The sequence below is a fragment of the Cricetulus griseus genome, chromosome 4 (genome assembly GCF_003668045.3).
Source record: "Cricetulus griseus strain 17A/GY chromosome 4, alternate assembly CriGri-PICRH-1.0, whole genome shotgun sequence".
Taxonomy (NCBI): domain Eukaryota; kingdom Metazoa; phylum Chordata; class Mammalia; order Rodentia; family Cricetidae; genus Cricetulus; species Cricetulus griseus.
In genome coordinates, this window is record NC_048597.1 from 229,258,593 (window position 1) to 229,284,836 (window position 26,244).

Below are 26,244 nucleotides of genomic sequence, written 5' to 3' on the forward strand. Positions count from 1 at the left end.
CACTTGCCTTTTGTTGGCTTCCAGAATTCCTTCCAAGGCTAAAAAGCTCCTCCTGGGTCTTTGTTGAGTGTTTTTACATCATGTCTGTCTTGAACAATGGGTCCAAGGCAGGCTGAGTAGCAAGACACCCACAGGCCATCTGAAACTACAGCATTCCCGGAGCCTACACTGTCATATGCACCAGGAGCTGGAGCACAACCCAAAGGGCTCTGTCATCCCACCGCTAGCTGAGCTTTGCAAACAGGAAGCAAAGGCTGAAGAGGCAGAGCTGCCGACCTGCTAAGCACTGACAGCCTCAACCCAAACCAAAGACAACACACCTCAGAGAAGAGGTAACTCAACTACTGCAAGACATCGTGTGCGTGTGCGTGTGTGTGTGTGTGTGTGTGTGTGTCTGTGTGTCTGTGTGTCTGTGTGTCTGTGTCTGTGTGTCTGTGTGTCTGTGTGTCTGTCTGTGTGTCTGTGTGTCTGTGTGTATGTGTGTGTGTGTGTCTGTGTGTGTGTGTGTGTCTGTGTGTCTGTGTGTGTGTGTCTGTGTGTGTGTGTGTGTGTGTCTGTGTGTCTCTGTGTGTGTGTCTGTGTGTCTGTGTGTGTGTGTCTGTGTGTCTGTGTGTCTGTGTGTGTGTGTGTGTGTGTCTGTGTGTCTGTGTGTACATTTGGAATCACGTTGTTATGATCACAACAGTCAAATCCATGTAGACGTGCAATTTCCCTCACAAGAGGTGAGTAGGTAGTTTCTGGTATGTTAGGGTCCCCCACTAAGGGAACCCCCTCCCCATACCACAGTGGCTGATCCACTGCAGGGAGCTCTCCATCATACCCCAAAGGGCTGGATGGGGAGCCCGTCCAGCTCTTTTTGCCTCACAAGGTGACTCTAGGTGACCATACCCTCACCATCAGTACATTTTACACTGGAGAGACTGTGAGAAGTCAGTGAGAAGATGGAATCACAGAGAAGACAAGACAAAGAAAACAGACTTGGCTGTCTACACAGAAAGTCCAGCAAGACCAACAGGCAAGTGCTGGACACTAGGGAGATTCAGCAAGCCTGCTGTAAAGACAAATCCAACACTGTCCACACATGTCAGCAAAGGCAGAACTGGACCTGAAGCAGGTGCCAGGCACAAGGGACAGCTTCAGAACACTGACCCACAGGGACAGCCCAGCTCAGCTGTGGCCTGACATAGGCACATCAACAAATCACACTGGGTCCTGTCATAAAGGCCAGGGCCTTGAGAAGTGAGGTGAGGAAGAGTCCACACCCGCTGTTCTTAAGAGTTCTGGTCCCAACTCTTAAGTGTTCTTGCAGATGCTAGGACCATCATTACATAAGTCCTACCTAGCGATGCTTATCATACTAGAAATTAAGACAGAAAAACACTTCACTGACTCACTGAAGTAATGATACAGTAACAGAGTACCTTTAAAAATGGTTACATTGTCCAAATCAGAAAACCTCTAAGTGTAAGAGAGACATCCAGGCACAATCCTGGCAAGCCTTGTCACTGTCCTCTTGGTGATGATGACTCTCTGGCTGGGTGGCATCAGCAGCTGGGGGGGGTGGAAATCCTTATAGATATGTAGATACAAAGCAGCAGGTGCAAGAACAACAGCAGGGGACAGGAGTCAGGGGTCAGGGGTCAGAACACCCAGAGACTGCCCTTGCTGAGGACACAGAGACTTATTTTCCTCGCCTCCTCTATCATTTCTCTGGTTTTTTTATAGTGAAGGGAAAAGCTGTGTTTCACAATAGTTTTAGAATCTGACAAACTGCCTTCTTCCAAAATTTGGCAACAGTATTTCAGACTCATATGTGGCATCCAGGGAGCATGCAGTCCCAAACCTCTGACTTCAGGGAGGAGCAAAGGTACCCAGAGAGGGCGGGTCTGAATCTTCCCTTCCCAATGCCTGCAGACAGTTCAGAAGCCTGCCCGGCATCACCTCAGTGGAGACAGTCAACAGAGAAGCTGGATGGGGAGGAGAAAGTGGCTGCACTGTGTAGGCAACGTAAGGGGGAGCCCTGTTATCACACTATTCACCCATGGGAAAAATGCTCACACCAAGTTCTCGTGTCGCTCTCAGAACACAGACTCTGGACCATGAAAGTAGAGTCTGGAACTCCCTCCTGATTTGTCACTGACCAATAATAATGGCACTGTCCAGTGCTCAGGATAACTCCAAGGCTGTGCTGTCACACACGAGAGGGGACTGTGGTCACCATGTTGCCCCAATCATGCTCCATAAAGGAAGAAGACATGAGAGTACCAGAGAGATCAGAGCTAAGAATCGGGCAGTATCCCCTCAGTGGAAACCATTTTCAGATGAGATGAGATATTGGGGGTGGGAGCTACACAGTACATGGGGAACAGGAAAAGCAAAAGAGAGACCTGGGAGATAAATTTGGTTTGGAGTTCATCAGCAGGTAAGGATTTTATTTTTAATTACAAGCAACCAAACCTTTAATAATCCATGTGTATTTCCTCAAAATAACTGAGGAACCCTCCAGTCAAAAGAAATGTGTTGGGGCAGAGAAATGGCCCAGCAGGCGGGAAAGCACAGGCTCTATGACCTGCTCAATCCCCAAACTCAGCCCACACAGAAAGCAGGGTGCCATGACAGGAATCTGCAACTCCAGCACTCACACCTTGAGACAAGAGACAGAAACAGGAGATTCCAAGCTCTTGGCCAGATAACCTGGGGTCTGCAGAGCAAAGGATACAAGACACTCTGCCTCAACAGAGGGGGAGCCGAGAACTGACTGACTCCATGTGCATAGGCTCTCTCACACACAACAAATAAACCATTTTTAAAGGAACGGCCTTACAGATATAATGGCAGTAGTCTGACAGCGGTCGTGAGTGAGCTGCCTCAGGGACCATCTCCCCTGTGTCCTGTCTCCCTGGAGCACATGTCCCTGCACTCCTCTCGGTGAAGCAGCCAAGGGATCTCCCACCCTTGCCCTCTGGTGTTAAAGAGTCAGGACAGAGGCATCTTAATGTCAAAGTGGCTCCTGCAGGGAACAGCTGTAGAGCTCTAACTGCGAGACACACATCAGAGACCATGAGCACACAGCACACACTCATGAACTTGTGTGACGGTTACACACCGTCACTAAAGTGGAACTCACCAGGTAAGTTCCCATTTCCTTCTCCAGGAGGACTTTCTCATACAGGGTTGTGTCAATATCCACCTTTAAAGCCTGCACCTTCCTCTTCACCTTCAAGAAATACTTCCGTTGGAGCCAGTAAGGAAGAAGAGATTCTACGACTTGGTTCAGTATCTGGGAGGTGATCAGGAGTGTGGCCAAGCTCTGAGGAGACACATAGCATCATGTTTAGCAAGATGGAGACGAGACCACAACACAAACGGTTCTTCAGTGCTCCAAATGGAGTCGTACGATGTCATAAACTCAGCATTAGAAGGCTGTGTGTGATTCATGAATAATATCAGAAGAAATTAGCTGGGCTGAGTGTGTTGGTGAAACACCTTTAATTCCAGCACTCCAGAGGCAGAGGGAGGCTTGAGCTACATAGTGAGTTCCAGACCACCCAGGACTCCACATGGTGAGGAGAGACAGAGACGGAGGAGGGAGAGAGAGAACAATCCTGTCCTTCCGAGAGAAAGTTAAGCTGATATTGTGACTGTGATCAAATCATCCTACTATATCACATATTTTACTTACTATATTATATATTTTATAGCATGTTACTATAAAATGGCATTGCCAGGTTGGGGCGGGGGGAATCAGTGTGACAAATATTCTACAGTTTCCAGCTGTGGAGATGACTCAGTACAGTGCCTACTGTGGGAGCATGAGGACCCGAGTTCCCTACAGCGCCCATGTAAAGACATGGGCATGACAGCTAGTTCCTGCACCCCAGGACAGGGGAGGCAAACACTGGGCAGCCAGTCCCGCTGAACTGGCAAGCCCCAGGTTTAGTGAGAGACCCTATCTCAAAAAATAAAGTGGAGAGTATAATCAAGACAGACACCAGCATCAGCCTTGCCTCTGTGCACATGTGCGTGCACACACACAAGAAATCAGGACTTGGAAGGACTGGAGAGAAGGCTCAATGGTTAAGAGCACTAGCTGTTCTTCCAGAGGATGAGGGTTCGATTCCCAGCACTCACGTTAGCTCACAAGCATCTGTAGCTCCAGTTAAATGGGATCTGATGCCTCTTCTCCCACCCATTGGTATCAGATACTTGAGACATGTGGGCAAAACACCCATCACATAAAATAATTTTTAAGAGAAAAGAAATTAATAGTCTGAATACAACTTATTGGCCATTGGTTTTATATGATCCAGACATGATGGTACAACAAATGCAGGCAGGACTTTCTCCGGCATTTCAGACATGAAACAGCACCACATAAGACCTGCTAGTCTCTCAAGTGTAACGTGTTACTAAAGTCAAAATGAAATTTGCAAGACCTGTTAAAGGTTATCCTAGCCACCCACGTCACTGACAGAGCTCACAGGCTGTGGACACCTGCACCATTAGCACTGCCTTGGTGAGCGGGACCAGCTTTGCCACCTTGCATGACTCATTTTGCAAGAGAACTCAAGTTAACTAACTTCTCCATTGAGCATAGTACATTTGTGCAGGTGCTAATGCATATTATTTAAAGGGGGATGGAAATTTGCCAAGTAAAGGCACACAGCACACTCATCTCTAGGGCAGGAGGCCATCTGTGGGGCCCTCTCCCCCAGCATTCTGCTAGCTCACTCACCTGGCGCAAAAGCTTCATGTCCTTCAGGACAAAGGCAATGTAGAAGAGCGAAGCAAAACAATTGAGAAAGTTGAACTGCCAGAGAGGAAGACAGTGTTAGCATCTCTGCATCGCAGCTGTAAACCCCCCTTAAAAACAGGGACCCCTGCGGCAGACAGTAGCTTGGGACTGCTTCCCCTCACCCGCAGGTAGAACTCAACTACCAACCCTGGAGGTGAGTAGAGACACAGGAGCCAAGAGGAGAAGGAAGGGCACAGAGTCCCACACATCTTACAGTCCCCACCCGCAGGCAAGGGGCCTGCACCCTGTCTCACACACACACCAGACGGCCAGGCTCCTGCTCTTATGTGTAAAGCCCACTTGGACCAAGAATCCCCTAGGCCAGCAGCACATGCAAGGGATGGACAGCCTCTCCTTTTCCCTCCGTGGAGCCTAAGGCTGCTGCCCCATGGAGATGCGGGGGCGGCCCAGACCGCACTACGCTCAGCAGCCCAGACCTGGGAGCTGTTTTGTGCCCACAGACTTGAACTCTCACCCCACACCAGGAGGCAGCAAGGTGGCACTGGCCAAGAGATGCTGCCACAGCACAGAAGATGACACTTACCACCAACACTTTCAGAATTAGATGATTCTGGTAGGCAGATTCCAATCTGTGATTTTCTGCAGTATTAAGAGGGAGAGGAGACATTTCTCAGACATGAAGCGATGCAGATGTGGGGTCATGGGATACTCCAGCGGGACTGTGCTCAGAGCAGAGGCACCCAGCACCAGAAGCCCCTGGACGGCTCAGCTGTTAGGCACAGACCCCCTTGCTACCGAGAACACCAACAATAGTGCATTCTCATTCACTGCAATAGCATTGTGGTTGGGAATGATTTCTGTTTCTAACTATGGGAAAAATAAATCTGGGAAGTGTCAGCAAATGAGCCTATACCCAGCCACTCCAAAGAAGAGCCTACACACTATAACAGTAAAACGGTTAAGGGGAAGCAACACAGTTTCTATACAGGGGCCCTTGGACAAGGACTAGCTTCAAGAGAATTCAGATTCTAGTCTCATCTAGAAATGGGGACACAGTCACAGCACAGTGACCCCAAGACAGCAAGAGCAGAAAACACTATATGGGCCCCTGCAGTGAGGACTGGCCTGCACTGGTGCACACTACCTGACCTCAGGCCACCCATGCTACCCCTGCTACTCAGCCTCCTGCCCTGCTGTAAGGACTGGCCACTGCCTGGGTGGCTGTGGAGATCACAACATATGACCCAGGACAAAGAAAGCCCTCAGCAAACTGGCTGCTGCTACTACAGAACAAATAAAGACTTCAAGTTTTAGATCCATGAAGTAAAAGCCCAGACTTGTTCCCACAGGATAACACAACTTACTTGTTTGACTGTATAAGTATTGAGTGACCTGTGAACTCCACTGTTAAACTCTACTCTACCCAGGTTCTTTTTTTTCCACAGATGCATGCATGAGCAAACCACTCTTGCGCCATCCTCAATGACAGTAGGACACAAACCTCAGTTCCCCTGAGACACTTTCTATATATTTTACCCTCAACATGAAACAATGCTATGGTACTGACTTTACTGTATTGGTAAGCATCACTACCTCCTGTCCATAAGAGAGTGGGGGAGCTGCTAATTCATGGTGCCCAGTGGTGAAAACCAGACACTGAGTAGTGCTCTGCAGGGTGCCCAGAACCTAGACTGTTGCGCTACATAGCGAGCTCTGCAGCAGCACAGTGGAGATCACAGGAGATCAGTGGAGATCACAGGTCTCCTGAGCTGTATCTCTGGAAGGCAGCAGCCATGTGTGGTGTGCGTAAGCGTTGGGTATGTGTGCATATGAGTACATGTGTGGGTACATGAGCTCCGCTCTGTGTGTGTCTGTGTGTGTGTGTCTGTCTGTGTATGTCTGTCTGTCTGTGTGTGTCTGTCTCTGTCTCTGTGTGTGGGGGGGTAGGGATGTGCATAGGTCTGAGCTGGTTGTATGTGTATGTCTGTGTGTCTGTCTGTGTGTCTGTCTGTCTGTGTGTGGTGGGGATGTGCATAGGTCTGAGCTGGGTGTGTGTGTGTGTGTGTGTGTGTGTGTGTCTGTCCATCTGTGTGTTTGTCTGTCTGTGTGTGTCTGTCTGTCTCTGTGTGTGTGTGTCTGTGTGTCTGTGTGTCTGTGTCTGTCTGTGTGCGTGTGTCTGTGTATGTGTCTGTCTGTCTGTGTGTGTTTGTGTGTGTGTCTGTGTGTGTCTGTCTGTCTGTGTGTCTCTGTGTGTGTGTGTGTGTGTGTCTGTCTGTGTTTGTGTCTGTGTGTGTGTGTCTGTGTGTCTCTGTGTGTGTCTGTGTGTCTGTGTGTGTCTCTGTCTGTGTGTGTCTGTCTGTCTGTGTGTGTCTCTGTCTGTGTTTGTGTGTGTGTGTCTGTCTCTGTCTCTGTGTGTGGGGGGTAGGGATGTGCATAGGTCTGAGCTGGTTGTATGTGTATGTCTGTGTGTCTGTCTGTGTGTCTGTCTGTCTGTGTGTGGTGGGGATGTGCATAGGTCTGAGCTGGGTGTGTGTGTGTGTGTGTGTGTGTGTGTGTGTGTGTGTGTGTGTGTGTCTGTCCATCTGTGTGTTTGTCTGTCTGTGTGTGTCTGTCTGTCTCTGTGTGTGTGTGTCTGTGTGTCTGTGTGTCTGTGTCTGTCTGTGTGTGCGTGTGTCTGTGTATGTGTCTGTCTGTCTGTCTGTGTGTGTTTGTGTGTGTGTCTGTGTGTCTGTCTGTCTGTGTGTGTCTCTGTGTGTGTGTGTCTGTCTGTGTTTGTGTGTGTCTGTCTGTCTCTGTGTGTGTGTGTGTGTGTGTGTGTGTGTGGTGTGTGTGTGTGTGTGTGCGCGTGTGTCTGTGTATGTGTCTGTCTGTGTGTCTGTGTGTGTGTGTGTGTCTGTGTCTGTGTGTCTATGTGTGTGTGTCTGTCTGTGTGTGTGTGTGTGTCTGTGTATGTGTCTGTCTGTCTGTGTGTGTTTGTGTCTGTGTGTGTGTGTATCTGTGTGTCTCTGTGTGTGTCTGTCTGTCTGTGTCTCTGTCTGTGTATGTGTGTCTGTCTGTCTGTGCATCTGTCTGTCTGTGTGTGTCTGTCTGTGGGTGTGTCTGTCTGTGTGTGTGTGTGTGGTGTGTGTGTGTGTGTGTGTGTGTGTGTGTGTATGTCTGTGTGTGTCTCTGTCTTGTGTGTGTGTCTGTCTGTCTGTCTGTGTGTCTGTCTGTGTATGTGTCTGTCTGTGTGTGTCTGTCTATGTTTGTGTGTGTGTGTGTGTGTATGTGTGTTGGGGATGTGCATAGGTCTGAGCTGGTTCTCTCCTTCAACTATTTAGGTCTCAGGGGTAAACCTCAGGTCCTCAGACTTGGGGGCAGGAGTCATCTCTCCTGACCCATGGGTGCAAGCAGTACTTCTTACCCCAAGACGTCAGGAACTCAGCAGCATATCGATAGAGACGGTTCATGACCTCAATCACGATGGCATACACAATGCTGGGCATGTACAGCAGGAGGCCGGTCCACACAGACTCATTGTCCTCGTGGAGACCCAGGGCCCAGACCTCCAGGTCAAAGTAGATCATCATGACGTAGAGGGAGAAATAGAGGCAGAGGCACACGAACGGCAGCGAGACCAGGTAGATGCGTAGTTGTCTCTTGTAGCTGGAGTAGAGAGGTTCCTCCCTGCCGGTGACAGAATTGATGCCCAGGACCCCATGAAACCCTGGCCTCGGCTCCTCAAACTGCCTCTTCATGACCAGTGTCCCCCAGCGGTAGGTCATGTTGGCACAGCCACGCTTCCACACCTCCAGGATCACTGTGGACCAGATGAGATTGAACGAGGCGAAGATGACATACTTGTCGTAGTCTTCCCACACAAAGAGGTAGTAGGGCAGCCCGATGATGGCCATGGGGATTAAGGCAAAGGTGAAATACTCCAAGAACCCAAAGTACAGAGCAATTGTCTCTCCAAAGTAACCACGAATGCTGTCTACAGCAGAAACAAGAATTGAGGCACAGGTTACCAAAGACTGCCATTTAACCACGGCACAACAGGTGCATGTGTTCAGTGGCTGGGGATCCTTAGCACCTCCACAGCCATTCTGTGTGGGGTAACAACCCTTTCCTGTGTACATTGTGAAGACCCCATCTGTCAGCATGACAAGCCTTCATTTCCCCAGGTCCCAGCTCAGACCTCAGCTGCTGGGGTGACTGTCAGGAGCCTCAGCTCAGTTTTCCCCTTACTGTCCCTTCACGTAAGAGATCATCTTGGGATTGGCATGCTGTCTAAGGTTAAGTTCAGACATGGACACTGGGCCACTGTGTGGGCATCCGTGAATGCCCTGCTCTCCTCCCCATCTGTGTCACTGCGCGAAGCTCTTTGTAAAGATGGTCCATGTCCACAGCATCTTGATCTCCCACCTAAAGTCAGACATCGTGAGATGCGACAGATTTCCCAGTGCATTCAGCACAGGTCATTTGCAGATTTGAAACAAGACCCCACAGTTCAGTGTCCATCTCATCCTACTGAGGACATCTGTGCACTGGACAGGACAAAGTCCAAGCAGCCCGCTGACAGCTGTGGACTGCAACATGCTAAGAACCAAAGAGGCCATTCAGTGTCATGTGGGGACTTCCTGGGCCTCAGGCAGCTGGGCTGGGACAGGGGACTAGTCAGAGTAACTGGTTCTTAATTATACATTAGATTTTAATTAATTGATCTTAGTTTGTGTCTATGTGTGCTCCTAAGTGTATGCATGTATTTTACATGCATACAGTGCCCACACATGTCAGAACAGGGTATCAGCAGATCCCCTGGCGCTGGAGTTACAGGTTTTTGCAAGTCACCATGTGGGTGCTGAGAACCAAACCAGGGTCGTCTGCAAGAGCGGCCAGTGCTCTACACTGCTGAGCCATCTCTCCAGCACCACTGGTATTTAAAAATACTAGTATTTAAAAAAAATGTGTGTATGTGTGTGTATACCTGATATTTGTGTGTGCCATGTGCATGCAGGTGCCACAGAGCCAGAAGACACTGGGTGCCATGGAGCTGGAGGTACAGGTAGTTGTAAGCTGCCCAACATGGGTGTTGGGACTGAACCTGGGAGTTCTGCAAGAGCAGACACACCCTTAACCAGTGAGCCATCTCTGCAGCCCCTTCATTCCGTGTTTTTGAAGACATTACATTCAGATCTGCCTATGAAGACTTGGGTTGGAGTGATTAGGGTGAGCTATTTACTCCTCCCCTGATTCTCCTTGCTGACCTGGAAGGGCATGAACACAGTGGTATGATTAGGTCGTCTTAAATCTGAATCAGGCTGCTGCATGCCCAGTCCACACAAAACACAAGGGCTCATGTGTGCTGGTCTCCAAGCTAGTGGCTTTCCCCTTTGCCAGCTCCTCTCAGTAGGCCCAGCCCTCCCCAGAGGCTTAGTATACCACAGCCCATGCCCAGGTTTCTCCCTAAGCTGTCTTTCTCTTTCTAGGAACTAGTTAATAGAGCCAGTTCCCTATAGTCACACAGGCAATATTTAAATTATTGACATTTAAACATCAAACAGTGAAAAACTCTCTTAAGTATAACATAAAAATGAGTACTGTGTACCTGGAATTTTCAGAACAAAGTTTTTTCTTTCAGAGACAAGAAAAACTTTAAAATATAATTTCAAAGTTTGATATTAAAAACTAAAGAAGGAAATTAAACTTTAATACTTTATATTTTTGTGTGTGTGCATGCACATGCAAACGCCCTCAGAGCATAAAGAGGACGTTATATCTCCCGGAGCTGGAGTTGTAGGGGATTGTGAGCCCCCCAGCATGGGAGCTGGGAACTGAACTCAGGTCCTCTGCAAAATAGTAAGGGCTCTTAACTGCCAAACCCACTCTCCACCTCCAATCTTGCTTCTTGTTCAACATTATAACATTTCCATTTCCATAAACAATATGGAATACAGAAAGAATTCTTCTCTTAAAATCAAAGAAAGGAGAGAGAGAAAGAAATGTGTCTTTTAAAGAAAAATATGACAGCAACACTTAATGAATTTCCAGCTTGAATATCATCCTTATGCTTAAAAAACCTAACAAAGGGCACAGCGGGGCTCAATATTAGAGCACTTGCCTAGCATGCTCAAGGTTTAATCTCCAGCACTGACCGAAAAGTTTTTTTCAAACACATAACCAACCAAAAATGTTTGAACATTAATATTGACATAACTTCCCATAAAGTAACATTCAATACATACCAATACACAGTCTCTCATAACTGCCCAGAGAAAATAGATGGGTCCCTCAGATCAGATGTTTAGGCCAGTGAGTCTGCCTCAACTCAATCTTGGCTTGGCCAGCTCCATAGGAATAGAAAATTTCAAACACAAAATATTCAAGACAAGCTACACTCCTATGCAGACATGGATTCACCTGTGCTGGACAGATGGCTCGGCAGGTGAGAGCACTCACTGCTCTTGCAGAAACCACATCGAGCAGCCCAGAACTGCTTGCTCCAGGATCTGATGCCCTCGTCTGGCCTCTGCAAGCACTTAGACTCGCATGCACAGCCCCCTACCCCACCGCCACACATGCATACATACATAGAACTAAAACATGTATTCACAAAGGCTACTCCAAACTGCCTATGTAGATCAAATTTACCCAAAGCCTGAAGGATATGTTAAAAGGAACAAGGCCATCAAGCTGTCCTCTTGCCCTTGCAACTGCTAAGCACTGGCCAGGAGAGCACTATGTCACAGGACAGTGGCTTCATCGGGGCTCTCTCTTCAGCAGGACATAGGCAGTGACACATACCTATGGGCTGATACTTCAGAGCAAACCGAGTATACCAGGTGTCCTCAAGCTTCTTTAGGGCCTCAGTGTCGTGCAGTGGGAACACCTGGGTCACGATGCCAGACGTGAGCAATCTCCTCACTGCGGAAGGAAGCATGAGAAGGGCCTAAAACACCGGGATGGTTTAGGATGCCGACAGCTGAAGGATGCCCCAGGACAAGGGAGGTGGTCTAGCATGCAGGGCCACGTCACAGCTCCCTGCCACTTCTGAATGTGAACAACTTATTTCAGAATATAAATATCTTTACTACTTTTCTTTCACTATGAAAGCAGTGCAATTTGAGTAAAATCCTAAACCATACAAACTGTGTAAATCAGAAGTGTGCAAACTTTCTGTTCTTCTCTCTATATAAAAATAGCCACTATAAACAGCAATTTAATGTATAACCAGATGTCAAAATATACACTGACATCCGTGGACAAATACACTGAGGTGAAAATCGTCTCATATACTTCACAGGGCTCTTAGTCATGTGAGCCGTGGTATCTACAGCTTTTCAGGGTTACTGTGAATCTAGAGGAATTCTCCTTCTACAGCTGTAACATCTCCCAGCATACTGTGATTAAGTCTGTGCTAAAGAATAATTGTTTCTGGTTTTTGCCATTATAAATAAATACTGAAATTCTTTTTTCTTTTTCTTTTTTTTATTTCTGTGTATGAATGTTTGCCTACATATTTGTATTGCACCACGTGAGCACCTGGGACCCAGAAGTCAGAAGAGGGTATTGGGTTCCCTGGGACTGGAGTTACAGATGGTCGTGAACCACCATGTGGGTGCTGGGAACCGAACCCAGGTCCTCTGAAAGAGTAACAAGTACCTTTACTCTCTGAGCCATTTCTCCAGCCCTTCCAAATCCTGAAATTATTACACACATATATTATCTCACCTCTTCACTCTGTCGTCATCCAGGGCCAACAGCAAATGAATTTTAAGTCTGAACACATCTTACATAATTGACCCCCACCAGTATTCTACCCTCCCCTCACTACAGTTCTTTTGTTTCTGCTGACAGCAAGTATTCTCACTCATTTTTATCTTTCCAACCTAATGACAAAGACATATCCACAAACAGGGGCTTCAAAAATCACACTGAGTTCCCTCCATTTCCATGCAGTTGGGTGACAAAAATGTTCAAGACATTCACACACAACGTGGAAAAGACAAGCTCGAGCAAATCAGTGCCTCCTGGCAGTGCCTGACAGACCCAGAGTGTCTTATCTGCTTCAGGTACTGAGAGTGACCTGCTAGTGTGGAGAGGTCTTCGGTCCTAAGGGCCATACTGGGGAGCTGGGGTACTTTTCCCATGAGTCCAGGAAAGATAGGCTGACAACAGAATCTCAGCTGACCTAACTGGAGGGAAAACAAAGCAGTCTTCATCAGCAGTCCTCTCACGATTACGTCACTCACACAAGCTCTACACAGAGGAGGTAAGGACTGAAAGGGCAGACTTCATGACTGGAAAAGGTTTGAGTTGCATCAGCTTGGGTGCTGTGGAGACCGCTTTGTAAGTTCTAGATGCATAAATTCCTGAGGACTTTGGCTGACGTGACTTAAGTTAGTTGTACACAAGCCCCCAGTTGTGGCCCCCGGTGCGGGATGCACAGCTGCAGAGGCCTCTCCATCACAGTTTTTTCCCCACTGAGGCACGGGTGTTTGAACCCTGGGCTGGCCTGTGGCACTGAAGTTCTGGGTTCTTCTGTAAGAGATGACTCCACTGTGGAAAGGCTCTCCAGCAGACACAGAGAACCTGCTTGTGTGTTTCCAAAAATAGGACAGCGAATGGAGCCTCTCGAGAGGCTCCGAGTCCCAAATTACCGGCTTTCATCACCTACAATGCCAGAGCCCGGTTCTGGTTTCAACTCTAAAAATAGAGGCTGGCTTCTTTAAAATCCTCCAGCTTCCAGTGTCAGCTTGACTGTAATTACCAGGAAGGACTCTACCTTGAAAGGGAGATAGGAGGGTGCTTGGGCCTAACAAAGGAAGGCAGGGACTTCAGCCAGATCCCCTCCTTCCACACCACGTCCAGAGCCACTGAGTGATCAGCAAACAAATAAAATCTGACCCAAGAGGAGCTATGGATGGCCTGGTCTGCAGGACACTTTAGCTAGGGAAGGCAGCAACACTGCTAACGGCACAGTTGCCTTTGGCTGATCAGATGTGTTCACCTCTAAAGGAAAAGGAGTCTCAGGACCTAGCTGGGGGCATGGTGGGGGGAGGGGGACAGCAGGCCACTCCTCCTGAATCTGACCAGAGAGCAGATGCCAGAGGAAGAGGGTGTTCCATGGCAATGGATAACCAGCACAGCCCTCACCCCTGTGGCTGCTGGGCATCAGGGTGTGGTAGTTTCAATGTAATTGTTCCCCATAATCTCACAGGGAGTGGCACTATTAGGAGGTATAGGTTTGTTGGCATGGGTGTGGGCTTGTTGGAAGAAGCGTGTCACTGTGGAGGTTTCCTATACCCAGGATATCGCCCAGTATATCAGACAATTTCCTGTTGCCTGAAAGCTGTAGGACTCTCAGCTCCAGGACCATGTCTGCCTGCATGCCGCCATGCTCCCTACCTGGATAATGGACTAAACCTCTGAAACCATAAGCAGCCACCTCAATTCAATGTTTTCTTTTGTAAGAGTTGGCATGGTCAGCAGGGCGTTGGTGGCGCACGCCTTTAATCCCAGCACTCAGGAGGCAGAGGCAGGCGGATCTCTGTGAGTTCGAGACCAGCCTGGTCTACAAGAACTAGTTCCAGGACAGCCTCCAAAGCCACAGAGAAACCCTGTCTCGAAAAAAAAAACCAGAGTTGCCATGGTCAAGGTATCTCTTCATAACAACAAAAACCCTAAGATACAGAGTAAGTAAACAACATCCATCCAAACTGGAAGAAAGCTACTTGAAGAGATACCTATGTCTCCAAAAAACGCTTTGATATTCCTGTGTTTCTTATTTGATTTTCTCCCTATTTAACATAAAGACTATAAATGTGTGTGGTCAAGCACAGTGTGCATGTTTGCTGTATGTTACAAAATATAAACCTACGTATCAATGGATGAACTTTCTTACATACATTCCTGATTGTGGTATTTGAAACCTATGTCATTGTTCTTATAACGCTGACCAGGATTTTAGAGACAGACTCCCTCTACTCCCCATGTCCATCATACACACAGATGGCATCCTAAATAAGCTGCTGCTGCATTTGAAAGGGCAACCATGCAATAGTAAAGATGTCAACAAGAAAGAATGCACATTAATCTGCTCGTTTGTTACTGTAATGGAGGGCGTGAGGCCCTGATTTTGTAAGAGAAGAAATTTCTTCACATCACAGTTCTGGAGAATCACAAGCCTTGTACCATCTCTCAGCTCTGGTGAGAACTCATGCTGAATAATCTAAAAACACAAGGATCTGTGATCACATCAAACAGGAAGCCAGGGGTGGGTTAGAAAAGGAGCTCTGCCAGAGGATGTGTGGAATCTCCAGGAGGCTTTGGTGATGTCTACTTGGAAGACTGATGGGTACAGGTGAACAGAGAGAGAGAAGTTTCCAGCAGCACCAGGACCAAGCTTCAGGGGGTCTGTCTGTCCTGCAGCACTACCTAGAAGTATCTAGAGCATGCCTCCCAACCAAGAGAATGACGATTACACAAGCCCTTTAGAAAGGACATCAATCAAGGGTTGATACAGAGCATGGTATGCCTGTGTCACACAGTAAAACAGTGTGGACACTAACACCTTATTTGTTCATGAGACTAAATTAAAATCAAAGAAAACTAGAAACATAAACAAAAAGTGTTTCATGAAACCAAATTTACAAATCCAAATCACAAGCCATGAAACAAAACCTTTAAGGTCAGCAGAGGGTAAAACTGAAGTCTCTGAACCTGGATGGGGAAGGCAGATGGTGGCCTGGTATTCTGTAGTTACTGAGACAGAGAGGAGACAGAGATGAGCCTCCAAGACTCTGTGCACATCTGTAGTGTAACCAGTGGAAAGGCCATCAGCTGTGGCACCAAGTCAAGGCCTTGCCCCACAGAACCCCTGCAAAGACAGGGCTCCCTAGAGAGAGAGCTGCCTCAAGGGGACATCACTGCAGGGAAAGATGTAAGCCTCTCACTAACGCTGCTCCTCAATAGAGATGGTCCCCTTCCTCCTGCGTCCTACCTCCCCAAACTGCCAATCTGGGTAGAAACGGGACTTCACTTAAAATGAGCTAGTGGTGGCTCAAACTTGTAATCCCAGCATTAGCCAGGCTGAGGCGGGAAGATTACTGCGAATTTGAAGCCAGCCTGGGTTATAGACCAAGCTCCTGACTAAAACAAACAAACAAAAAACCCACAATAACAAGTAATAAGCACAACGGAACTAGTAAAATAAGACTAGAAAACCAAGATTGATGAGAACACAACACAAAGGGCATGGGGGTAGGAAATCACAGTGCCACACAAGGAAAAGCTGGTTATGCCAAGAGATCTGCTCACACATATCTCCAAAATTCAACTCCCTAAGAGAACAGAAGGGATGGGCTCCAAAAAGCAATGTGAGAAAAAGTGAAATGACTACAAATTCCAAACAAAGAAAGTTACAAAGAAGGGAAGACAAAAAATCAGGCGGGGAAAATGACATACAAGCCTAGGACAATCACATCAAAGGAGTGAATGTGTAAGACCTGGCACACACATAATCCACACCCCCAGAACAAAGTAAATACCACCAAGAGACTCCTCCAGGGCAACTGAGGAAATGCTTCCTCAAATGATGGCTGTCCTTCCCTAGACAATGATAGGACAGTACCCAAGAAACACAGTGACAAAAACTAGTCCCAGCCTTTTCCCTGGCTGGCAGTTCTTAGGTCAGACAGTGTAAACCAGTAGGAATCTGTTAGAGCTCTGGAAGCCGGAAGTCCCTGGATGGGTGGACATGGTGGAGCTGGCCAAAAACAAAGAGCTTGCTCCCTATGAGGAGAGTTGCCCTCACAGCACTGCACCCATGCCTCCAAGGCAGTGCTGGGGCTGGCTCCATGGCCCCAACCTACAGAGGACTGCAGAGAAACGGCATCAAATGCAGACACTTCAGTAGATCCTCCAAGAGTATGGCCCACTGGATCCCTCAAGCCGTGGAGTCGGGGTGGGGCGAAAATGGTGAGAAAGGACCCAGATGGGGTGGGGGGCACAAACTAACACTTCATGGACAGGCATCTGGGCAGGATTGTCAGACCTGTGACAGCTACCAAGAAGAAGCAAAAGAATAAAGGACTAATAAATTGCTTCATTCAAAAAAGAATTTAAAACAAAACTTAAAAAGCACACACCATCAGACTCACAGAGCCAAGAGTGGCAGTGTGTGCTTCCAGTAAGCAGGAGAGGAGGAGCCGCCACACCCTGCACAGCAAGCTCTAGGCCACCTGAGAGTACAGAGTGGGATCCTGTCTCTAAACAGAAAAAGAAAAACTGAAGCCAGAGCAGGTAACTGACGTGTGGATGAAAAGAAGGAAATGCCACATTTGATTCCTAAGAAACAAGAGCAAGGACATGCATCTGTCACGTCCACTCAGGGCCAGTGCAGCTCAGACCAGACCAGGAGGCCCAACAGGACACAAAGGAAGGGACCATGATGGGGGAGGGAGGGAGGGAGGGGTCCTCATGGAGAGGGGACAAGAAAAGGTCATGGAGTCAGGGGATGATGACAAGAACACCTCCTATCTTCTCTCACACACAGATGTAAACTCAGTGAGAAAGTGAAAGGGGCATTTCAGATTCAGGTGACGAGGTGCCACCCACCGGAGGGGCTGGCAAAGTTCAATTGTAGACCAGAGAGAAATAAATGGTCAGAAGCACAATAAAATTTAAACATTCCCATCATTAGAAAAAAGCAACAGGAATATTAATTAGACAGGCAGAGTTCACCAAGAAAAGTTAAGAACAGGCTCACACTAGAACAGCACTGGCTGAGCTGATGGCACAGAGACAAAACTACAAAACCTCACAGACACTCCAGAGTCTGATAAAACTCAGCCCAAACACACAATCTGAACCAAGCAGAACAGATGCTTTCTCAGTCTGATGGAGATGACCGCCTGTAGTTGACTCAGAGACAACGAGCATAGGAAGGACAGCTTGGCAGTGTCTATCCCCAAGACATAGACACCTATGATCTAACAGTCACTCCGGGGCGTCCCTGTTCTGGCTATGATTAAAGAAATGGAGGAAACATACGAGACAGTCATCGTTACAATGACAGGCGGAACACCAAGTGCCTACAGAAGGGACACACTTGAGTCAATCTAGATGAGCAAGCATCCGTAACCACAGTAGAGGTGTAAGATGGTCGGTGCAGCTCAGCATCCCCATTGTGTGAAGAGCGTTCTCTTGAACGCTCCTCTCTGAAGATGTATAGTAAGGAAGAGAAATGCTGGAGCAGCTGGAGCATGAGAGAAAGAATAACAAAAGTTCCACCAGTCCTCAGATTCGGACACCAGAAAATTATGTCTCTCCTCTTTTCATGATCTCCCTTTACAGAAAATAATCATAAGAAGTGCAAATTGCCCCCCGGAAGTGTTTTCTTGTTTTATGGTGTGCAAACTTTAAAGGATTGTTTTAACACTTCAAAAGTAAACGCCATGGGAGTCTGAACCACCAACCTGGAGCCTGCACTGCACAGGCCCAGGCCCTCGGCATATGTGGGACTCCTGGCGACAGGAGCAGGGCTGTCCCTGGTGCCTTGGCTGTTCTTGGGAACCCTTTCCTCTTATGGATGCCTTGCCAACCTGAACACAGAGGGAGCTGCTCAGTCTCATAGCAGCTTGATGTGCCAGGATTTGCTAAAGCCCATGGGAGGCCCGCCCCTCTCCATGGAGGAGGGGTGGGTTGAGGGGAAGGCAGAGGGGAGGAGGGGGAAGGCAATGAGAAGAGAGGGAGGGAGGGAAGGCTGCAGTCTGGATATAAAATTAATTAATTTTCAAAAAGTTAAGTCACAATGACATAGGCATCCAGAATATAATTTAGAAGATACAAGAGTAACTACTGTAGCTCGCTTTAGGGAGAACAAAAACAAAACAATATTTAAAAAACAGAAGTCAAGATAATTTATCCTAAGAAAGTACTCCAACATTTAAAACAAAAGGTTAATAAATACTCAGTTTTGGGAAAATGGCATTAAACCAAGGCAAATCTGCATCCCCGGGCAGAGAGATTGGGAGACAGAGCCCTGTGGGCTCAGAATACAGAGAGGGGCCAAGGAGGAGGCAGGCAGAGACCCAGCCCCTGATACAGCATTAGAACACACAGATCGGACACAGAAATCAATGCTGTGGAAAAATACAAATGAGAGAGCGTCCTCTCAAAGAGCTTGAAGGCACACAGTGGCAAATGGCAAACACGGTGGTAGCCTTTGCCTGGCCTTGCTTTAGGCAGACAGGCTTGAGAGCACACCTGGAGGCAGCTGGCAACTGTGGAGTGGTCCTTGAGGCTCTGTGCTCCTGCAGTGAGGCTGAAACCAGCCCACATGCAAGGACACGCCTGTAATCCCAGCTCTCATGAGACAGAGGCAGGTGATCTCTGTGAGTTTGAGGCCAACCTGGTCAACAGAGTGAAACTCTGTGTTGAGGATATTTGTGGGGAGGTGGGAATAGAGTTATTTAAAAAAAAAGCCAGATGCGGGAACCCAGAGCTGGGAGGTTGGAACCAGAGTTCCAAGGCCTTGCTGCTGTAGACACTGGAGCGTTTTCACTCTGAAGTCACCACCACCATCAAGGGACCCTACACCAATGTTCATCCTATTGCACCCTTCGTTAGGATGTCTTAAGTTACTCTGTGTTTGTTATGGTCACCTCAATGAGGTCCCAGGGAACAAGAGCAGGACTCCAGGATAGGCCCTGCCTAGCCCACCCACTCTGTGTATCTCAAGTTCTAATTGGTCTCATCTATAAAAACCCAGGGTCAGATATCAGGGGGTGAAAGCTGAGAGATCAGAGAAGCAGAGCAGCAGCCACTACTTCTTATCTCTACCTCAGTCTGAAAGGGTGATACTGGCTCTACGGAATCCTCAGACTGAATGATTTGAGCTCCTGTCTCCTCCTGCCTTCTATTCCTCTCTCTGCCCAGGCATATCACTCCTGTCTCCACCTCCCTAGTGCTAGGATTAAAGGCATATGACTCCCAAGAACTGGGATTGAAGCTGTAACCTTCTACCACCTGGCTCTCTTTCTTTTAGATTGGATAAGTCTCATGTAGCCCAGGGTGACCTTGAACTCACAAAGATCCCTCTGCCTCTATCTCCCAAGTGCTGGGATTAAAGGTGTGCACCACCACTGCCTGCCCTTTATGGCTAACTAGTATGGCTAAGCTCCACACTCTGATCTTCAGGCAAGCTTTATTTGTTTTTTGTTTGTTTTTTTTCTTTTTTTTCTTTTTTTTCTTTTTTTCCAAGACAGGGTTTCTCTGTGTTACAGCTGTGGTTGTCCTGGAACTGACTCAGGTTAGCTCAAACTCACAGAGATCAGCCTTGTTAAAGCACAAACAAAATATCACCACAACTCGATTATCACTGGGTATAAAGTGAACTTTGCTGACATGAAGTGAACAATAAGAGCCTAATTTACACGGGTCCTTCAAGCTGACTGGATGCTGCAAGAACCAGGTGAGCATGAAGGCAAAGCGGGAGAGCTAAAGGAGCAACAGGAGGCTGTGGATTCTCTAAATAACCATGGCTAATAATGAGTGTTAAGAGTAGGCCTGTGAGAGCTGGCTGACAGAGACTTACTCAGTGATTTCCCGGGGTACAGTTTGGCCTGGGGATAACCAGGGATCATCTTCTCATCTTTAGCTCTAAGATTCTCAAGTTCGTGTTTGATAATGAACTGACACTCAGCCATAGTGAGGAAGTCATCGTTGTTATCTGAAACATAACAAAATGTCTGGTTACTTTCTTACAGCAATATAAAATTAATAATGTTCAAATCATCATGCTTGTGATTACGGAAATGCCATAAACATAACCAACCTATGGAGCTGCCAGAGAACAAACTGGAAAGTTAACAGACAGCAAAGCATTTTAGATATGAGGGTGTCGCGTCTACTCCGATTGCTGACTCTGCCTCCAGTCATCTCAAAGCTTCTCTGGCACCAGAAGTCCATCAGCACACACTGCCCTGGCTTCACTTGGAGCCAATGATCAGAGGCTGCGCTCTGAACTGTAGGATGTTTTTAATTGGGGGGTGTTAGTATGGGGTGATGCTGTGAAAGACTGCACATTCTTCAACTGTACCCATGTTTCTACCTCAGATGGACAAGCTGACTTAAATGGGGGACCCCCACCAAGCTGTCCCATCGGCCTCACTCCCTTCTGGAGCCATGGAGAATGAACCCTACAAGAAAACAGAAGTTCCGACAGACAAATCTTTTTATTGAGGAAATATTACCCAGATCACCGTATCAGTGAGATAAAAAAATTCTACAGTGAGTTGGTACTAAGAGGCCCAATTCCATGTTCTAACTCCAACAGTGCCACCAGGAGCTCACGCACCTGCAGCAAGTGCCCCTCCTTCAGAGAGCCTGAGACCCCAATTCTCTTCAGAATATTCTCTTTGAGATGCCCTGGCATTTAGAACAATGTAAATAAAGCACACGTTCTAACTTGTGTTCATCTACTCCGGGGAGGGTAAGTTATGGCCCAAGTCTCCACACAGACAGTCCATCCGTTGACTTATGGTCAAGGGCTACTGTTTTGCTCCAAACAGCAGAACTGAGTAACTGAGAGTAGACTAAGGCCCATAAAGCCTAGATATCAAGTAGACATTGGTGCTGTGTAGACCTCTGATGTCAAACACTTCTCTGCAACAAACACATTTGGGTAGAAAAAAAATCACGTTGCTTACCATGGAAACCTTTGAAGTTGTGGCGCGTTCCGTAGGTGAAGGCCCGCATGGCAGCATCTGTACACTCCTTCACCAGGCCTACTGCTTCTGCCCCAAGTAACAGTCTTATGTTGGAGGCTCCAACAAGGTATAAATTTTGGTTTTCTATTGTTTCTTTCTCATACTTATTTAACAGTGGTCTAAACAGCAGCTGGGCACCTGCCAAACACAAGATAGTGCAGTTTAGAACAAAACAGACACAAACTTTCAAAAAACAAAAATCTATAAAAATGCAATGTTTCTACTTGGTATACGGAAACAAGATTATAGTAGCAATTTAAATCTACTATTATCCAAGTGAAAAGAAAGATAAGGAAATTAGGAATAGAAGTTAATGCTTGTGCTTGTGCATATGTGTGCACGAGTGTACACACAGCGACGCAGGCCGGAGGTTAATGTCGAGTATCCTCCTCAGTCCTTGTCCTCATTTTTTAAGACAGTCTCTCACTGAACGGAAATTCACCAATTTAGCTAGATTGTCTGGCCAGCAGCTCACAGGAATTCTGGGATTACAGAATTTCCCCTATGTCCCTGGGTGCAAATACTGGAGATAAAAAGAGTCCCTCCTGCTTGCATTCCAAGAACTTTCCCCACTGACCCATCTCCATAGCCACCCCTGATCTGCCTCTCCATCCCTCCTGATCCTTCTCCCTTGTCACCACTAAACCAGCTCTCTGTCAGCCACATGAACCATCTCCGTAGCCCCTACGAAAAGCAGCGCTGAACTGCAGGGTGGGCAACAAGGCCATTCCTTTGAGCGGGAGTTCCTCTGCCTGACACTTTTTACAGAGGTGGACTGTGGTCAAGGCTGTTCCTTAGACGAGTGTCACACCTTCACCAGGCTGCAGCGGCCTGTACACACTCCTCTGTGCCCCTCCCCCACCGTGTACCACTTATACCTTCAAGTCCCAGCTGAGTGGCATTTGCGTGTGGAAGCTGATATTCTGCGTGTGAGGAAAGCCCCTCTATGGGAGGAGACCTGGTGTAGCCTCCAAGGCATCTGGAGGTGACTCTCATCACTTGCTTTCACTCACCAGAGTTTCTGTCTGACTCATTGCCTAGTCCACACTTAACAACTCTAATTTCTGTGCCCTAGGTAAGTCTCCCTGTGACACACTGACGACATAAGGGACCCGTCAGAAGCTTTGTAGGAAGAGCCTCTCTGTACTCTGCCCTCTCCACTGGCTGGCTGTGTCCAGAGTTCCTTCAGAACTGAAGAGGGCCCCACAGCTTCTACACCAGACACTTTGGAGAAGCTCTGGTTGTGGCTTTGCTGTCCTTGTTCCTGCAAGACTGCTGTATCTTAATCCCCAGGGTTCTGGAACTTCAGCTGCTCACAGGGCACTCTGTCCCTGAATGCTGGAATGGGTCCTAAGATCCTCTCTTCCATTTCTCCTCAGCTCCATCCTTCTATGTGGTGTGAGCCTCCTGGGCCGGCCATGCTTTCTTTGCCCTAACACTCTGCTCTGTGTTCTTGGAGGTCTTGCTAATGTTATCTCAACCATTTTGGTTTTTCCACATGGGATTTTACGTTTTTGCTCTGTAAAAGCTGCTTTTCCCACAGAGCTGTCTTTTAATGCATTCTTCATGTGTGGGTGAGGGCTGAGCTCTTCATCCTCCTGACCAGTGCTGTTCTTCACCTGCTTCCCCATCTCTCTTGTATCAGACTTGTGACAATCTTTTCTCTTTGGGCTCTTGGTTAAGAAAGGGACCCACATGGGCTGAAGTCCCGAGAACTTAGGTGGATTCGTCCAGCATGGCTTTTAATGGGTAGAGACCTCAACTGGTCTCTTCCTGGACAATCCCTTGGTTTTCTACAATTAATTCTTTTGTCCTAAATGGGTTAGATGCCCCTGAGAAGTTCTATATGCCTCCTGGATTATTAGCAGTCTTGTTCATTTATAAACTGAACTGGATGTGAGCCTTGGAGTGGGAAAGGAGAATGTTGTCTTCCTTCTCAGTGGGATCTCTTCCAGCCCTCCACAGAAGCCTGGCCCCAACCATCCCAGCACCCAACCCTCCACCCAGAGCGAGCCTGAGGCTCCTGGGAATCACCTGGTGGAGTCTGTGGAGACTCTATGTCATCTTCAGGAGCTCCACTGCCCTTCCATTCTGCGGTCTCCAGGGTGCTAGCCTGCCTCTCAGTCATATCAGATCCAACAGGCCCTTCAGTTTTATATTTTTTAAAATAGTTCTGCTTGTGTTTGTTTTTGTTTTGTTTTGTTTACCACAGTTTTAACTGGAGTTTAGAAGTAATAAAATCAAACAGTGGTAGTAAACTCACATTCTCTCTCTGGGGGATCCAGAGTACTTTCTCCTACAACTGTCCCTCCCTTCTCCCCAGTATCCCTGGAGATACAGGGCCAGGGCAAAAGCTGTTGGAAACTCACTGGGGTTACTCTTAAGTCACAGAAACATGAAGAGGAGGCCCCAGTCCAATCGAAAATATCTCAAATTTCAGTAAGCAAATAGTCTTCCCTTTTGGTTCAATTACTGTGAGAAACATGTTGTATTTCTACTTTGATTTTAAAAGTCTATTCTTAAGATATCAGTTTCCAGTCAATTAAGGGCCTGACTTCAGCCCTCGGCTGCACAGCTACTGTGAATACACTGGCCCTGTGTATTCCAGGGGCTGTCTGGCTATCCAAAGCCCTCGACTTTTTCACCAGCCCAAGCTCCTGCTGCCCTTGGTGAGATGGCTACGGCACAGTGTCAGAGGCTATCTCCGCCATTCCACAGAGCACTGTCAGAGTCACCCCCAAGGCTCTGCTTTCCCTTTACAGCAGCCACAGTACGGTTCACAGGGTTCTACTGTACAGTACTCTGACAGCAGTGTCTACAGGCAGAGATCAGATGTCTTCATCCCTTGGCATCGAATAAAACCAGGGTGCTCAGCACGTTGGGTCTGCTCACATGACAAGTACTTACGACACTCCTAGCACACATGTGCCAAGCTCCCTCTGGGTGTTGTGTTAGGCATGGCCTTTAGAAAGGACTCACATAGCCCATGGTCTAGTAGGGATCTCAGTCTAGTGCTAATTTAAGATCTCCTTTCAGGCCCCAGACAGGTAATACAGAGCCAAGAGACAGTGTATAAACGCATCTGATGACACACATCAGTAATTCGCCATGACCAAGCTGGTAGAGCAACTATTTCACTAACCTCCATCTTTCTTTTTAGCGATAATTCTGCTTTTGAGCCATTCTTTGGTTTCTTCTTTGACATCCTGGGCGAGTTCTATGACCACTAGAGGTGTGAAGGAGCTCTCACAAGTATCCAAACTTGATAAAGTCACTCTCATCTTTGGCAAACTTACTGGAAACTAAAACAAAAAGCAAAAGCCAGTTATTGTAGGAAGAAAGCAATATTCTAGCCACTGCACTACCCCCATTAGGCAGAGCCACTGCAGAAACGTTTGCTCCAACTACACATGCTAAAAGTGACACACTGAGTAAGAACACAAGCCAGAACTTCTACTTCCAGGACAGGAGACAAGGGACTCAGATAAACCCTTCTGAATATAAATATAAATATCAATTCTGACACAGGTCCACTAGCCAATTGTAAGGAGCAGCCTGGCCCAAAGGGTGGAGTCTTTATTGGATATGTGACCCAAATAAAACAGGGGCCTGCTCTTGGAAGATGGAAAGACTGGCAGTGAGCTACGGCAGCAAGCATGGCTGGCAGCTTGGTGGAGGGTCCCCATGCCCCTTGGAAATGAGGCAGTGACAGCGGCAGGAGAACACCAGAGATGTTGGCCTGCAGGGGGCAGCACCTTCTGTCTGCCTTGTGAGTGAGTCCACCGATTTTACCTTTTATTAAACTGTAATATGATCCAACTAGCCTCCCTCTTTAATATGTATGTACATATTTTGTTTTTTAGACAAGGTCTCACTATGTAGCCCTGGCTGACTTGGAACTTGTAGATAGCTGGCTTAACACTCACAGAGATCCCACTGCCTCTGCCTCTGCCTCTGTCTCTGCCTCTGCCTCCTGAAGGCTAGGACTAAAGGTGTGCACTCTATGTCTGTGCACATATAATTGAAAAAAATGTCTGAATTTCACTGCTAATGATACAGTGAGAACAATGGCAACCACAGTCCAAGAAAACAGGGCAGCGCTGTGTTTCCTGAGAGAGTGGAACCAGATTAAGGACACAGAGAGAGGCAAGCAGGGCTTTTGTCAGCAGGGAAAGGCTCACTTTACTGACTGCCCACTTTACCCACAGTACAGGCCGAAGTATCTATTGCCTAGCTCCATTAAATCCTGCTAATAGATACACAATTTATTACTTGTTCCTTCTTAGTTTTTAATAAAAGAACTGATCAACTTGTATCTGTATGAATATATATGCACATGTGTGCATGAATGCAGGTCTTCCAATTCTTCAGAGTTACAGGTACTTGTGGGGCCCCCAGTTTGTTACATTGCAGATGCTGGGGTCTGACATTTAATCCAACAAAATTAAATGTTTCAAAGATAAAATAACAAAAGCTACCAAAAACAAAACAAAACAAAACAAAACAAAACAAAACACTACTCATCAGCCACAAAGCAACCTCAGAGACAGAAGCATAGGAACCCAATGGAATTAGAGATTCAACAGAACCAGGGGATTCCAGGGGAAGGGCTCCCGGGGCTTCTCTTGAAGTTTTTATTGCAAGATAGGGACAGAGACGCAATGACAAATTGCTGAGTAGTTCTCATCACTTTCACCAGAGGTGATGAGAGCACGGGGCTGAATGGGGCTGTTTGCA

The 26,244-nt window shown here is 47.4% G+C and overlaps 1 protein-coding gene across 9 annotated transcripts in view; it reads right to left on the minus strand.

Moving 5' to 3' along the window:
• Nucleotides 1-26,244, minus strand: part of Ano10 (anoctamin 10) — a 111,023-nt gene that overhangs the window by 77,451 nt on the left and 7,328 nt on the right. For 5 of the 9 annotated variants that reach the window (XM_027415467.2, XM_027415468.2, XM_035444074.1 and 2 more), the window contains exons 2-9: nt 24,650-24,809; nt 21,448-21,645; nt 20,334-20,468; nt 11,540-11,659; nt 8,160-8,729; nt 5,340-5,395; nt 4,736-4,810; nt 3,128-3,310 (exon numbers count right to left, since the gene is read on the minus strand). In XM_027415467.2, the coding sequence (XP_027271268.2) occupies nt 3,128-3,310; nt 4,736-4,810; nt 5,340-5,395; nt 8,160-8,729; nt 11,540-11,659; nt 20,334-20,468; nt 21,448-21,645; nt 24,650-24,788 (1,476 nt within the window). In that variant the 5' untranslated portion in view covers nt 24,789-24,809. The remainder of the gene's footprint in view (nt 1-3,127; nt 3,311-4,735; nt 4,811-5,339; nt 5,396-8,159; nt 8,730-11,539; nt 11,660-20,333; nt 20,469-21,447; nt 21,646-24,649; nt 24,810-26,244) is intronic. The other 4 variants (XM_035444075.1, XM_035444076.1, XM_027415471.2 and 1 more) reach the window with 3 other exon arrangements.